The sequence below is a fragment of the Bemisia tabaci genome, chromosome 3 (genome assembly GCF_918797505.1).
Source record: "Bemisia tabaci chromosome 3, PGI_BMITA_v3".
NCBI classification, from domain to species: Eukaryota; Metazoa; Arthropoda; class Insecta; order Hemiptera; family Aleyrodidae; genus Bemisia; species Bemisia tabaci.
Window position 1 is genome coordinate 36,728,068 of NC_092795.1, and position 17,400 is coordinate 36,745,467.

Genomic DNA, 17,400 nt, shown 5'->3' on the forward strand with positions numbered 1-17,400 from the left:
CACTGCTGGTGGCTGAAAAATCGCCCCTTACTAGAATGGATTACATTTTGCATTAGTGAATTACTATTTTTGACTAATTCTATGAACAGCTTATGGACCATTATTGATCATGTGTAGATTAGTGCTTCTATGGATTAGCCAAAAATAGTGTCGTTTTAACGCAAAACGTAATCCACATAGAAGCCGGCGAGATTCCTTGCTATGTATAGGACACCCTATTAATATTTTGTTTGCCCTCAAGAATCGGCGAGCTAATACTATAAGCACGGTGCTTCATCATAGGTGTCCTTGGCCTGAGATAATTATAGTTTTATCTCACTTTAGGTGAGGAGATTCTAAATGTGGTGCTGTCCAGACCAAACCACTTAAAAAAAAAAATCTCAGACTACATTGCATTTAAAGTGTGGTTGGAATTTGAAAACATATACTATTGGGGACCAATCTGGACTGTCAATTTAATAAATAAACTAGGTTGCTAGGGAGTTCCAACGCATCAAGTAAACTTAAGGTTCATATCATTTATAGGAATTATCATTGAATTATTTACTGCAGAGCGATTATGACGATTTATTCTTTGTGATCATGATTTTTGCCAGGTATGGTTGAAGTGGCGAGGCAAAAGTTGTATCAAATTTGGAATACTAAGATTTTTATTTTTGGTGTCATTGCTCATTGATGATGATGATGAAGTCGAAAAGAAAACTGTACTAATGGGAGTAATGACAACGTAATCTAATAAACTCCTCCCCAGGTCGAGAAAGTTGAAATGAGCAATAAGGTCCCTGCTTTGTAATTAGGTACTTTTACAAGTTACTTGCACGTAAGTCATGAAGATGTCTGTTTACGAGAGTTTTCGCAACTTTTCAGAATCTAAGTTCTCTGAATGTCAATAACTAGCCATCTTTCAAATTATATCTTAATTCCGCACCCTCGTATCTCGGTTTGCGACGTTGCAAACTTCCTGGTATACATTTCTGTTTAAATGGAAAACTGCTTACTCCAAGACAATTCTTAGAAACAGCCATGATTTTTCCTTTCGATGCGAAGAAAAGTTTGCGAAAATGTCAAGGAATTATACCGATTTGCTCCCTTTAAAAAAAAAAAAAAAAAAAACAAATATAGGAGCGGAGATTTTGAAACACTGCAAACGAGATACGTGGTTGCAGAATTTTACCTTCTATGTATCCTTCATAAGCACGTAGATTCTTTTCTCTTAAAGTCGTCTAAATGAAGTTGGAGATTACTGAATCCAATTAAACTGCTATAGCATGCATTGCCTTCTTGTTTTGAAATGAAACTTATTTGAGAAAATAGCGTGCCTTAATTTTGAGATGAGGGAAAACAACTGAAGGTGAGGTAATAAAAAAATTCAGGGATAGATTTCTTGAGTTTCAATATAAAAATGTATCATTTTTTATTTCAAATAAAAAATTATGAATATCTGAATATGCTCTTAAGTAAATAAAATTTATCACATTATACAATTTTTTTTTGGTCTGAAAGTAGATCTTGTGAATTGATAGTGAACAAATGAAATAAGGTTTTTTGGACTCTGATCAATCTACCGATCATTCTCATTGGCTGAACTGGATCCTTACTCTAAAACTGAAACCTAACAACATGTGCACCTAAAATTAGAAATAAATAAATTATATTAAAATAAATCTATAATATATTACATTATTTTGAGGTACCAAACATTACCACCTTATTTTGTTCCTTATCTATAATACACTGAAGTATAATTAGCGACTAAATAAAAATTAAATGAACTTATATATACTTCAAATATTACAAGATATATGTACAACTAAATCAGGAGTAAGATGCTACAGGGTCTTTATCTTTTTAACAGCGAACTAGACATTTTGCAAGTAGCTAATTCGTAAATTTAACAGCTATGATTTTTTCCTGAGACTGTGAATAACATAATTTTGTAACGTTACATAGAAAGAACTTTGGGTCTACAAATGAAAAGGATTTGGAATGGCAGACATAGTTTAGAATGTCCGAACCATTCCTACACTTGGCAGTGCATGAGCTGGCTTATCAGTTAAAAGCTGTAATTACTAAAAAAAAAGGAGAAATAAATGGAGTTTTAGTGTTTACAAATATCATAACTTTCTTGAAAGAACTGCAAATTTTTCGTTTCTGATGGAGAAAAATCGCAGTAAGATTAAACAAGAACCTTTGATTGCGGTCACTTAAAGTGGAATATATTTGAGAGGAAAATGAATTCTCATTCAAAAAACCTACAGGCGTCATCGAATAATAGAGAGGACGTGCTTTCTGTGTAATAATTCTTCAATTAAATTAATGAGCCTGCATTAAAAAAGTTACTTAATTAGCGAAAATAAATAGAAAAAGGCGAGTTTGTCCCTTTCTGCGATGAAAACGTAATTTACGGACTTCACAAAATCTTTAATGATGATTAGTTTTTAAAATTATGCAATTGATAACTCCGAGTCAAAATAAATTCACTATAATACAGAAAATTTGCTTCCTAAATTTTGAGATCTACTTAAACAATGTTAACTAATGAATATGTCTACATAAAAATTATATTTAACAGTAATTACATGAAGTGAGTTCATTTTTCGAGACTCGCCAAAACGTGGCTCAATGATATTGGTATAGATGTACTATATGTTCAATATGATTTTCTAGCTCAAGCCAAATCCATGAACGGATGAGGATTTCAAAAGCTTAATGTTTTGAAAATCTTGCTGAAATAATTAAGGACACTATTGGCTAGTGAGGATGTCATTCAAGCTCAATTCAACAATTAATAAGTTGAGGTAAAAAATTGAAGATAAATAATTCATTCGATGGCAGAATATGTGATACGTCAGCCTTCATAGATTATACCGCAATTCTCTTAATACTTCAATACTTTAACATAGCACCCATTGTTTTTCAGTTGTATGCTCTTCCCTCGCTGACTTGAAAGAAATTTAAAGATTACCTTAGAGATAGTCACCCTGTGATTTAGCTTAGAAAATGATCTTACATGATCTGAATGTTAAAAATGAAAACCGAGTGCCGATGTTTATCCTGTGAATTAGACGTATTTATGCCAAACGGAACTATGTGCACTAAGACATGAACCCTGAGACCCATACAAATATATGCATAACAGGGCTCACGTCATAATGCACATAGTTCCGTTTGACAGAAATACCTCCAACTCAAATTAGCTACACTTCAAACGAAACTAGTAAAAATATTACCAAACAACTCAAATGTTGGCAATGCGAGTCAGCTTAGCAGAGTGTTCAGGTACCGTAGTAGGAAAGGATAGTCAACAATATGTTCAAGCAAATATTAACTCCACTAAGTAACAGAACTTGGAAGGAAAAAAAAATATAATAAAATGTACACGTACAATACAGACACAAGTAAACATTAGTAACTCAAACATACTTAAATACAATTGAACTCGTAGAGTTCTTAACACCGCGCCGTTGCGCCCATGAATGGCGGATTGACATTAAGGAGGAACAAAGTTTCTTTGGTGAATACTGAGAAAAATTGAGGTTTAAGGAGGAGATGCAGATCATGTTTTGAGGAGCCACGCATTCTCGTTTTATATACTACAATGATAGCTGTAAAATATCACTATTTTTTGACAAGATTAGCATTCTTAGTATGATAAATACGTTGCGAGGTTAAGAAGCAAGAGTTTTTGGAAACATTCGGATCGACTTGACGAATTCACGCTCAAATCGTAAAAACCAAAAAGGAAAAGTAAGAAAAATACAACACCCTTGTAAACATAAGTAGAGATATATCAGGTATTCAATTTTAGAATCTTCAGCAAGTCTTATGATAATTTTATTAAGTGGGCACCAGAAACAATAATAATTGCAATATTCAGAAGCAGGGGATAAAAATTTTAGAATGCCATATTTTTACATGAAATTTCGTGAGCAGATTGCAAAGTGACCTTAAAAGTTTCATTTTGCCAATGATAAAAATTGATGTCTGATGCTGACAGTGCATAACCCTGCTTAAAAAAATGCAAATAAATGATATCTTTATAATTTTAATGTTTAAAAGCTTATACACGTTGTACCCTTCACTCTTTTCCTGACGGAAAACATGACTCTTGCACTATAGCAACATGTTCACTTAAAGTTTCAGATCAGACATAACTTCGACGAGAAAGGTACATGATCAGATGTGGAATGCATTAGCTCCCTCAAATCATGCGCCCACTATCCCGTAATTCCTTAACCTCTTGTTTCATTTCAAGATAATTGAAATGAAATTTGAATTGAGGGACCCTTAATTTTTACGTTGGAGACAGGATTTCACGTTCCCAATACAACAGTGCAGGAGCGCCAACATAACTTAATCAAATATTTTTCTTCACAATAATTTGAGAGTCTCTCACTCGCCCTGGCGTTCATAAGTTGAGAGGAAGACAGGACCAACCATGATGAAAAATGATCCAATAATTAGAGATCCATGGACCCTATTTTAACGTAGATTAAAATATAATAGTGCTTTCGGCACTTTTACAGGTAAGCCAGTGAATCTTTGAATTTTACAATCTGATAATTTTAACACATCCTTGACGTGACTGTAGTAGAAAGTGGCGTAAACATGGAATTCACATCATTTTTTTGAAAAATAATACTCCCTTGTTGAGAGAAAGAAGAACGGATGAAAAAGTTACGTTTAGATACGTATGGTGGCAGCAAACAAATTACAGTGATTTTGCTCTGGTCATAGTCTGTATAAAACAACACATTTTGATACAGTTTGTAAAAAACAAGAGGTTGCGATCAAAAGATCCTCAACGGGCTCATAATCGAGAATCAAAAGCAGATTACATTTAAAGGTGGTCATCTTACGAGTTGAAGCCTCGCGATAATCAAACAAATAATTGCAATATAAAATTGGCTGCATACATTTCAAATAGGTAATTTTTCTAGAACATACGTCAAATTCATTGAAAAAATAATCTTTGATCACTATTTTGAAGTAAAAATCAATTACGATCATTATTTCTTAGCCCTATAAAAAAGATCTGAACAATGAATAAAAAGAAAGAGAAACATTGGGAAAAATCCTGATGACTGTGATTCTTAGGTGTCATCTCTTTATATGGATAATTGAAAAATAAGATAAATTATGTTGACGCGCTGAGCAGTTGCAAAAAATCAGAAGCAAAAGTCCTGCAGTCCCTGCAGAGTTCCCAAAAGGAGCCGTTTATCCTCCACAGGCTCTGGAGCTCAATCCGCGGGGGCCTGCACGCAGCAATAAAACACAACAATAACAACAACAACTAAGACCACAGCGCCTACTAGTCTCTGCCTATCCTCTTGTGGATCTGCGCATGTTTGATGAGATGCGCCTTCTGCCGGAAGGCCTTGCCGCAGACATCGCACCTGAACGGCTTCTCGCCGGTATGCGTCCGGAGGTGGACCTTGATGTTGGACTTGTTGAGGAATCCGCGATTGCAGATATTGCACCTGTGGACGGGCTTCTCCTTTCCACCGAGACTAGAGGGGTCGTAGACGATCGTGCTCGAGGGCGGCACGGGCTTCTTCGTCCGCTGACGAGGCTTCTTGTTGGGCGTGGGTGTCGTCGTGTGGAGGATCATCTCCGGGGAGGGGCGCGTGGAACTGTGAACTTGATTGTACGGCCGGGCCAGGTCCGACGTCGAGACGACGTGCTGCGGACTGTGCGCGATGTACTGCGTCGACGAGGAGGGCGAGGTGCACTCCGGCACGAGACTATAGGAGATCTCCGACTTGGGCGGCCCGTTCTGGAGGCGGCTCTGCAAGAGCGGCATGTGCGGGAACGTGCTCGAGGCGTTCTCGCGCTTGACCGGGAAGTGGATGACGGGCGTCGAGGAGATGCTGAACTGACTGTTGGCGGCCACGAAGTCCGACAGAGACTCGTTGGAGCTGAGGACGGACATGTGCCCGTTCTTCGAGGTGGAGGCCGAGTTCTCGCAGGCGCCCTCGATCCAGGCGTCCAGGTCCATCCACGAGTCGCGGGAGTTGTCCCCGTTGTTGTTGTTGCCGTTGACGGTGGTGTCGGCGATGGCCGAGCCGATGATGGCTGCGATGTCTTCCATGTCCGGGGCGTTGAGGATGGAGGCGTAGTCCGGGATCTCCGGCTTGATGTCCATGCAGTCCATCGTCGAGCTGGTGACGACCGCGTTGTTGTCGTAGTACATGTTCTGGTTCGTTGTTTCCGAGGTGTTGTTGTTGGTTTCGATCCGAGGCCCGGGCTCGGGTCGCCCGATGGCTCCGAAGTGCTGGCCGGAGATGCCATTGATCTGGAGGTTGGCCGTGTAGTGGCCGAACGGCGGCAGGGGTTTCAGCTCGGCCAGGTTGTTGTTCTGCTCGTTGGACTCCGGTTGGAGCAGGAGCTCCAGCTCGTCGATCCCTTTCGACTCGGGTTCCTCCTCCGAGTCATCGCCGAGGAAGTTCTTCGGGTTAGAGTCTACGATGAAGTGATCCGTGCTCCAGCAGTTGCTCAGCAGGAGGGAGTCGACAGGCATGCCCAGTACTTCCGAGTCACCGCCGGAACTGCTTCCGTATTTCATTTTAGGCCCGGATGCAGAGGAGTTCGCTACGGTGCCCGTAGTGGTCAGTGCTTTGTTGCTCAGTCCTTCGCTGCTGCTATCGCCCGGCGGTGCTCTTTGAGGACTTAACCACGGTGGATCCAGAATTCGCCTTGGGGCACGCTCAGGCTCACCACACTCTGCTACCGTGATGCGGACCTCTCGCTGTGTCTTGTGAGCACGGGTTCCGGTTGATTTCGATCAGCTTGCGCCCTCTGTCGGCATGCCGGGCGCAGGTGAAGGTTGTCAGCCCGCTTCTTGTACAGTAAGTGTCATTGTCTTTGATGCTTTGCCAGTTTTTTCTTGAACTTGAGATTCTTGAAGTGCTTGACGATAAGGTTGGTAGCGTCGCGCCGTTGTTGCTCGGACCTCAGTGGCAACCCCGTGACTTCCATTGCTCTGAAAAATCAAGCAGAATCAAACCCAAGAATTCGGTTCGAGATTTTGAAATTTTTTGGGTCAAAACTTACAGACTATGTACATCCCACGACCGATGCCAGATTGGGTAACTACCAGGTGACGTCTTCGAAAGCGAAGAACTCATCGCCAGAATGTTAGCTGTTGAACTCTTCGACCAAAAAAGCTCTACGACGACAGTTGCCTTCCGACGCACTTTACGGACGCATCCGACACTTCCGCCGATTCAGGGATCTTACCAAACCTTGACGACCATCGACCAACTTCTATCATTATCATGAGATCCAAAAAGAACGGAAATTAACGATGCAAGGATTTTGATGACTCCGCGCACGATTTATGTAAAAAAAAGGGCATCCTTTCGTCACGTCGAATGCCCCACCGAAATTCTCCCGAGCTGAATAAGAAAATACCCATAATAAGAAGGAATTGTCAGAAAAGCGGCGAAGAAAGAGAAGGAACAGGAACAGTTTGTTTGAATAAATAACATGACAATATTTCTGCAATCTAGAGAGTCATTCCTAGTTACACGGACTTGTTGCACTAATCAAGCTGTGTTTAATTACGAATGCTGCATATTATGGAACATTGTACAAGATGGTCTGCGTTATCAAGAAAAAATCTCAAATTCTCATGAGGGGCCGTTCAAGTATTACGTAACGCACTCCGATTTATAACGCCCCCCCCCCTTTGTAATGCAGCCCTACACCGTCCTTTTAAAATTACGTAACGCTGGTCTGCCCTCCCCCCTAATTAAATAAAAAAAATCAAGAAAATTCTGAGCAAACTGCTTGAAAATTTCGGTTTTTTTAAAAGACATTTTGCTGAGATACGACGGGAAGTGATCGAAAAAGATGCAAAAATACATGACGAATAAATTTGCTTTATTCATTTTACCGGAAACGTGGACAATTTTGAATAAGTTAACTACTGCACGTCTTTTTCAAAGTTTTTTCCCGCACGGCTAGGATTAATTAAGTAACGCTGAGCTTGACCCAACTCCCCTTTGTAACGCACCGTAAGCCTGGCTCAACCCCCCCTTCTCCCCTTAGTGTGTTAGGTATTACTTGAACCGCTCCTAAGAGCCTCAGAAAAAGTGAATCAGAATATTTATCTAGGAAGCATCAAGTTACAATTTTTAAATCGAAACAAGCGGGACTGCATACGTTTTTGTCCGCACGAAGTTTTTCAGGCGTATGTTACAGCGAGACCGAAAAAATTAAAAAATTCACTATAAAAAAGGAACATGTACCGACACACGAAAAATAACTCTTTGCCAAGTGTAATACTTATCCGAGTTTAGAAAGATCTTGGCTTTTCAATTTTTTTGGGGAGGGGGGGGGTGTATGACTCTTGTTGAAGACATATGCAGTCCGTAAAATGAAAATTGTAAGTATGCTGAAATGTTATCAAAAGACGTGCAGAAACATCGACATTCAATCCTTTTTTTAAAACATTTTTTATTTTTATTTTTAAAGATGTATTAAAGGCTGTTCATTCTGATAAAATATTTTCGAAATAGATTAATCGAGGCACAGAATGGACACCAGAATATAACGACAACGCCAAATGTGCTTTTTTATGTACATAATAATTACGGCCGAGATTTTTTTTAACCATACTAAGTGTGCACGCTGAGTAGACACAGACGTAGATAAGACGTATATGTTACCCAAAGCTGGTATTGCTTTTTCTTTCGGTTCGGAGAATATGGAAGGAAACAAATAGTTTAGAGGAAGAGTCACAAGTACCAAGCTCCGAAACAACATATCTCGGTGTACCTGGATCAGAGAGCGTAGATTTTTATTCAGTAAAATGAAGGCTGTTTTCCCAATCTGGCATAAGTCAATATTTCAACCATTCTCAGAACGCTGATGATGTTTGGAGGGAAATAATGTGCACTATTAAGCACAGAAAATAAAATTGCGGATATAAACTAATGGTAAAATTATGATAGTGTTAGCTTCTTTAAATAGTCATTAATGAAAATAAAAGATAGAGCGCCTGGAAACGTTCAAAAACGCAGGTTTCTCTTTCGAATTTTAGTGGAGAGCTGTGCATCTTATATAAAAAAACTACATGAATTTTTCCCCCCGTCAAATATTTCCTTAAAACTCCCCCCCCCCTGAATATATAGCTTGGCTTATGCAACCGTCTATTTCCCTCCAAAAATTATCAGCGCAATGAGTAAAAACCAAGAGGCATGCAAAATATATACACATTACACATGAGACACATAAAAGATTTGGAAGAGAATCACACACATCAATATAAATCGCTCGATAAAGAAGATAGGAAGAAACAAGGGATTCTGTTTTGTTTCCAGTCAGAGTTTTGCTTCGTCTGTTCGCGAAACCCAATGGGTCTGCAGCACGCATGAGAGACCTCCAAATATATGAGTACTCTGAACAAGTAACATTTCGCGGAAGTTCAATTAAGCACACCAGAAATGTCTAAAATCCATTCCTAAACGCCCAATTTGCGTAGTCTGAATCACGTTTCTTTGAATTTAACGCGCCTTTCAGTACTCACTGTTAGTCGATCACCAGCGATCAGCTTTGCCGTGAGAGGGATATGAGAAAAATTTACTGAAAATTCCGCTAACTGTTTTTTTCTCGAGTATGAGTTAAATTATTTTGGAGTGTCCGTTGCATCCTTATTTCTTGATACGCAAAACGAAACCTACAAGTCATTCGGAGTCATACTTAAAAAAGATGCGTAATAGTTTGCGAGGTTCTTTGCTTAATAAACGACTAAAACTGAGATATTTGTCTCCTTATAACTCCAGCATTCAGTATAATACGGAAGGATTGACTGTCCTGCGGTTCGATTGTGGAATCGTAATCGAATAATCCTGATCGATAAATCCCTACCTTGGCAATGCTTTTTATCGATCAAGGTCCTTCGCTATCGCTACAACAACCGAGCCGCAGAGAGAGACTTAAACGCGCGACTAGAAAGAAAAGCCATACATAAATTACGGCATTGATCTCACTATTAACATAAAAGGCATTTTCATCAACAGAATCTTGATTCTCAAAAATCTTAGCAACATTTAGGTGCTTCGATGGACGCCATATTTTGTGTGAGAACGACAAGCGATATATTCTACGATTGGTTCCATTCCCCCAGCTTCTCGTTATTTTTCTCGAATTTTGAGATCGCAATTCACCGATTTTGAAAAACAAATTCTACGTAAAAAAGGCGTGGTTTTTTAGAGGAAAAATATCGCATTTGAGTGCAGTTTCGACATCAGTATCGAATCTGATATTTTCCCTCTAAAAAAAACCACGTCTTCATCACGTTGAATTTGTTTCTCTTAATTGGCAAGTGAATGCTTTCGTCCACTGACAACAGAATTGCGATCTCAAAATTAGAGAAATTAATCGATGCGATGTATCGCATGTCGTTCTGACACAACATATAGCGTCCATTGAATCACCTTTAAAACCAAAAAAAGATTCTTCGTCGCTAATTATTGAATTTTAAGGGCAATTTCACACAAGAATATGCACTGAACTTTAATTAAGCGTGCAATTACGCCAAAAAATAGAGCAAATGAAAATATATTTCTCTTAAAAATGTGAATATGCAATTCATGTTAATCTAGAAAAAAATAGTGTATTTAAATACACTAAAATGAAGTCATCTCCCCGAGGATGTTTTGTAACGACAAACAGTTGCAGGAACGCATAACTCGTTTCCGGCAGTGGCGCGTGGCGTGATTTGCAATATATCGATTGATCGGCCATTTAAACCTATGGAAAAATGTCGATTAACAGGGTGTTCGCCGCGAACACCTTAACAATCGATTATTTACCACAGCTTCAAATGGGGAAAGATCGCAAAGCACGCCACGCCATTGGTTTCCGGGGATTCTGAATCACCGCTCCTGTTGTACTTTACGAGAGGAGATCAAACCAAAGCTTCAGCTCGAAATTTGACAAAAAGATGTTAAACTGTGAAGAAAAATGAGAGACGGTTTCAAGAAATCCCATCGATTGTGTTGCAATTTTAAAAATCACGTAGAACAAGAACGCTTTAATGTGAACGCTCAACATTTATGTGTTAACAAATGTAAAAAGGAAAATACGCGAAGCCTTAATAAGGTTAAGAGGGTGCATCGAAGCAGTAAAGAACAAACCGCCTGACAGAGTAAAATATCTATTTTTGCTTTCGTTGTTAGAAAAAATATTGGGACGTAATGCATTTTATGAGATGAGAAGTAAACCCAGCATTATACGTATTACTCAATTTCCCCCTTAAAAATATAAGTGACAGACAAAGGAATAAGACATGATGATAAATTTAAGAACTTGGAAGTGCAGATTCTTCATGCTCCAACCCAGTTTTATGTTTTCCTTGATCAAACACCGGATAATGCAAATTAAACATTACGGGGCGGGAAATACATGTCGAATAGAAAATCTAAAAGACGGTCTAGACTGCCGGTACTAGACATGAAGTCAAATAGATCATCAGAAAAAAAGGACGCTCCAATAAAATCGGTGGACCTAGCTCAGATGTGTGAGGAGTCAACAATAAAACGTACGTGCAGCACAAATAGGCAACATTGCATTGGAGTGGACAGATTCTAGTTACATCATTGCCACTGTCAATGAATGTAGACAACCCAATTAAAGGGTCGTCAATCATGGGATTTTCCCTTAAAGCGATGCGTCTGCTCACAACGCCGCGTTGTCGCGCCCAGGGGTGTCCCAAAATCCACACACGCACTGCGCTTCCTTCTCATGCGTTCGTACATGGCAAATGATATGAGAGCTCGAAAAAGTTAAATTCGATATCACTTTGAAAGAAGATGAGGATTTACGGCTGCTCTTTGGCTCTTTGCACGATTTATTCTTAAATTTGCACTTTTGCCATTTTAAATTTCAAATTTTCGGTAGGTTTTCCACGAAAATTTGAAGTAATGGTCGATGGATCGATTGCTAAAGAATGTCGTACCAAAAAATATTTTTCGAAATCTCTAGATGAAGTTAAAGTAACTGGCTCTAATTGAATCGGGATATGCGAAAACCACTAATGTCCATTATTCCAGTCTTCAGTTTTTTTGAGTTGATAATTTTTTTTAAGAATTGATAATTTTTTTTAAGAATTGATAATTTTTTTTAAGAGTTGATCCAACCATAAAAGTGATGAAAGGACGCGTTTTGGGATTAAGACAACACGGAGATGAGCATTAACGACACTTTCTTGGTTGCAGCCATCGCTCCGAAAAGTATTATCAACTCAAAAAAACCGAAGAATGGAAAGATGGACACAAGCGGTTTTCGCACGAAAGCTGAGAACTGCATTCTTGAAAACATTTTTAAGGCTTTAAAATGTTTTTTTCCTTGAGAGCCCGCAGAAATTATTGATCTAGCGACTGAAATTTAAGTTTTGTAAAATAACGCAAGTAAAAAATTAATCAACGTAATTTTTTTTTAATTTGATCAAGAAAGACGGATTTAAAAACCCCGGATCGGACGTAATTTTTTCTTAATCTTGATCAATCCCGAAACTACATCTTTATAATCATAGATGATATTTGCAATATTCACCTCATGGCACTGCATTGAAGGTAAATATACATTATTTAAACTATAGCTATTGACAAAGCACTAAGTTTGGTAGTTTTTGTCATTGAGGTACAAGTTGGTAAGAATGCAAAAATCGACCCAACGGGTGAGGGATGACCAGGAAATTCCGAACAGGGGGCTGTTTGTTAATTTTGCGACAGCTAAATGTCGTAATTGAAGGACTTGTAAGTGAATTGTTTTTTAATTTTTGAGGAAAACGCGTATAAATATGAAAAATAACATGGAAGATAATGACATAATTCAACTTTTTTACATATAATGAGCCGAAAAACCCCTTTGTCGATTTCGATTCCATGAAAGATTTTCTCAATAATGTCATTTAACTCTTAAAAATCTGCTGTATCTTTGCTTATCAAGTGGAATTTACCCGAATTTGATTAAAAAACTATTGAAACCCCGCTAAGGCTCAATGAACAGATAATGGCGAGATAGGACTAGGTTCTAGATGAAAAAATCAGTACAGTTATCTCATTGCAAATAAATGTTAAATCAATAGTGAGTATCCACCGACATGAGCGTTGAATGGGTTCATCAATTAATTAATCGCGTATGAGAAAAACAGGGCATAGGATAGGATGTGCGTAAAGTGATAAGAACTTGTGTCCTTAATGCTTTTCAAAAATCAGCTCTAGTTTCAGATCTCAGATTTTTGGAAGGGCTTTTACTTTAGATTCGGTAGAAAAAGTTATTCTGAGTACTTTTGGTGGTGAAGAATTTACCCCCAAATGTAGATTAACACAGTCAGCCAATTTTGTCGTACTCATCAGTACTTCATTCAAAAGGATGTGATTTACAATTTTGAAATTTTAACTAATTTCAAAAACTATATTAGTTAATAAATTTCAAGGGCAAACAGAGCAATTTGCTTTTAGCAGCGGAGATCATTCAAGTTTGGGAAAATGAACGCAAGTCCCTAATCGCATTGGCATTACATCCTACTACGATATTACATTTACCATGGCAAGTGTTGCAACAAGAAGTACTTGAGAAAAAACCTGAGATACATTATATCGCGCGATAATCTGGATATAAAGGGTCTAGGTAAAACGCCTACAAAAAACCGGGAGAGACAAAATATTAAAAAAAAAAAACTCACCAGTTAAACAAAACATTTTGCCGATGCACGTAATCCAATTCAGCAAAAAGGTAATCCAAGGTAAATCTTCCAATAATCCAAGTAAATATAAATAGTTATCCGTATGTTTGCGGGATGGACACAACAATTTAATAATATGCAGTTTCCGTGAGAACGCACAGATTTTTCGAGAATAGCGGCACTAGAGAATTATCAGTCGTAAGAAAAGTTTATTTCAACGCAAAGTCAACTACTCCTAGCTTGGAGTTAGATCTTGCAGAACACTTATTACAGCGAAAAAATGGCACTCGAAACTGAAAGTTCAACCAATCGACAAAAAATCGGCGATACAATATACCACCACAAAATAACTACAAAATTGTCACCGTGTTGACTATCATAAAAATAGCGCACGCAGGTCCAAAACGAAAACAAACACTATCGCACAGAGAACGTGCCTCCGAAAAGACTCTTCGAAAAGTCACTGGACGTAGGGGTTAAAGGACGCACAAACGATGATAAGAGGAGAACCAACTTAAAGGACGCAACCGTGTGATATCTGACCAGGGTCAATCGCAGAATGAGAATACGAGGGCTCGGCCGTGTAGCGTTTGGACTACGCGACCTGACCTTTGTGCCGCCGACCAATCACAGCGCAGGAAGGAGCGCCGTGGTAGGGGGTGGAAAATTCGGGCCGGCAGGGGATGCTCGAGGCGGGGGTGCGTTGAGTAACCTTTGAAACGGCTCGCACCTTACCCCTCCTATCTTATCCACGATTGTTTTCGAGTGCAATCGGTTCAACACCCGTTTGCTTTATTTTCAAGTCTAATGTAATCGAAGTGGTGACAGTTCATGAATTAGCGAATAGTCACGTAATTCCAGTCACGGGGGTCAAAATCTCAGATAAGGAAAAAGCGAGTCTTATGGCTGCTAAGCGCCATGGACATGGAAATGTCGAATTTTGACTGATTGTTGAATCGAGCCAATCGGAATCTGCAGCGACGACGTTGCAAAGTAAAGTTGATAAATAATCATAATTTTATGAAATAGTCACTGATACACTATCGTGCTAAGGAAGAACGCCGTATGAACATTCGAGAGTTCCCACTGTTCCTTTGAATAAATGCTTATTTTTGCAGGAAGCTATGAATATTTTTCCTTGAAATTTTTAGGAACTTCAGGTGAAATTGCGAACGAAATTATTTGAAAAATTGGGAGGAAAATAACCATAACTTTACGGGGAAATTCGTGTTTTATCAAAGGAAATTTGGCAATTCAAAAGGCTAAGTTCAAAATAGCCTTAGTGAATTTATCACGGGCCTCTCCCTTCTGAAATCCACGGGGAAAAATTCAAAAGTCTCCATATTTCTGAAACCAAAATATTGAAACTATTGAAACATGTTTCGTAATGCTGACTTTGCGAACAGGTAGCATTGACCGGTGGGCAATTGATTCTTAAAATGAAACATTCACCGAAGAAAAATTTGCTGAGCTCGAGCATGATGATCCTTGAATTTGCCGCCAAGAATTTTTTTATCTTGACTTAAGCTGAATTTTTCTTAATACAAGGAAGAAAAGGCTTGGGTTAAGCAAAAAAGTAGTTTATATTAAGTAGCAAAATTCTCGATTTAAGAAAAAATACATATTGGTGGCAACCTTAAGATTTTTTTTTCAGTGTTTGCTTTTTTACAGCAAATTCAGATGTTTTTGAAAAGGAGAGCGTCCAGATTCACTGCTGCCCCCCTAACTGGCCATGGGATGGGTAATAGATGGATTACGTCACGTAGCCGCGAGGAACTTGGAGGAGCTCAGATCCGGGCTCAAGCAGGTTCACTTTCAGTCGGTCACTCCCACTTAATGTGTCTAATAACTCAAAAATGCCCGATGATGAGTAGCATGTACCGTTAGCAGGTGCAGTCGTTGCCGTATTGGTAATCACTCATGTTTCAGGCTCGCCAGATTTCAAGACAAATGGTTGTTAGTGCACACCGATAGTTTAAACAAGTAAGGATCTTCTCAACTAATTGACAGCGTTGCACTTAGTCTCAATGTTGCCATTCATCTCGAAAATCTGTCGAATAACTTACAACACATTTTTTCAACGAAAAATGTGTGGTCTGTGCTGAAACTGTCTTGTACAAAGCAACTTACAATTGGACTGCATTTTGCAATTTGGAACTATAAATTCTAGCCCAGTTTAAAAACAACGTATGTGCCATTAGTTTCCCTACGTACATAAGTGTTTTTCCAGAAGAGCCAGAATTTATAATTCCAAATTGCAAAATGCAGTCCAATTTTGAGTCTGTTACCACCGTTTGACAGATTTTTGACTTCTACAAGGCGGATCAAACCCTTGTAAATTTGAATAATCGAAGGAAAAATTGATCTCTCTGGGATTTGGGTCCAGGCGAAATTGCGACTCAGTTCAAGTAGCTGTTAGCTGACAAGTAGATCGGCAAGGTTATCAAGCTGTAGCGATAAGTGAAGAATCTATGATAAGCATTGGATTGGCGTGCTTTGCGATATATCAATTGATCTGCCTTTTAAACCTATAGAAAAGGATCAATAAAGAGGGTGTTCGCAACGAACACCTTCGTAATCGATTCTTTACCATAGCTTTAAATGGGGAAATATCGATAATCGATCATTCACGTCTCGTCACTGATGATAAGCCTGCAAGAATACTTATATCATCGCAGTTAGCCCTGCTATGAAGAAAAGAGGTCACTCAAAATGAACCGATTTTGACAAAATTACAGAATGGATTGCAATATGACAATGTAGGCATTTGCTTACGCGACGAATAGATCATGAATAACAGGAATGCATTAATATTAGCCATGTGAGACTAGATTAAAGTTACAGAAGTGATTCAGGACAAATCCCATCATTAGCTTAAGGCAAATATGTATACGATCATCAGATAGAGAATGTTTCAGACTTGTGTCAGCTGCAATGTTTTTCACCTCAGTCATTCTGAATGATTTTAAAGGAAGCATGAAAAAGCTCATTTCTCTCCATTCAACTACTCATTACAGAAATTTTCGTGCCCTAAAACAGTAGGAAAAAGTCACAAAAGATACTTTTTTTCAAGGATTAAATAAAAGCCACGATTGGAGTGTGATCCATTAGTTTCGGATGTGGTTTGTCAGTTAGTCCGACACGTGAAGTAATTTTAAATTGAAATTCTTACCACGAGGAATAAAAGCAGTCAGAAAATACGTCTGTCTATTACTGAACAACACCGGTCAGCAAAATGTTCAAGTTGGTCAATATACATTGTATGTCAGATTTGCTCTCGTTCTCGATTCACAAGCATTTAAGTACCTGTTACTGTTGAGAATGAGTGTACTATTTTAATGTGTATTTTTTAGTGTCTTGAAAATCTTAATTTTGAGAGGAATTCGGCAACTTGGCGTTTGCTCTACTCTTTTTACCTTAGAAGAGTCCACTCTTTTCATTCTTATTGTGTTGCCGGCGTTGTTTGTTTGCAGTGCTGGCGACACGTGCATAATAGTTTGGGTCGTAAATCATAGTGAACTAAAGAATACGTTGTCCTCATTCTTGCCAAAATATTGCAAATGACTCGTTGTCGGTGTTTCCGCAAGGAGGATCCCGTGACTGAACCCTAAAATTTAGCTAAAAGAGCCAACATCATCGCTGTTACTCAAGTAACATTAACGCTTTTACATACAGTTACATCTTGCACTATCACGTGCATAATG

General features: G+C 38.7%; 1 protein-coding gene across 2 annotated transcripts in view; it reads right to left on the reverse strand.

The window, feature by feature from the left end:
* Window positions 1-1,389: 1,389 nt before the first annotated feature.
* ich (zinc finger protein ichor) overlaps window positions 1,390-17,400 on the reverse strand; it is a 61,205-nt gene continuing 45,194 nt past the window's right edge. The window contains exons 1-2 of one of the 2 annotated variants that reach the window (XM_019045302.2): window positions 13,697-14,333; window positions 1,390-6,982 (exon numbers count right to left, since the gene is read on the reverse strand). In XM_019045302.2, coding sequence (XP_018900847.1) covers window positions 5,312-6,565 — 1,254 coding nt within the window. In that variant the 5' untranslated portion in view covers window positions 6,566-6,982; window positions 13,697-14,333 and the 3' untranslated portion in view covers window positions 1,390-5,311. Of the gene's footprint in view, window positions 6,983-13,696; window positions 14,334-17,400 lie in introns of those variants that run through there. The other variant, XM_019045303.2, reaches the window with a different exon arrangement.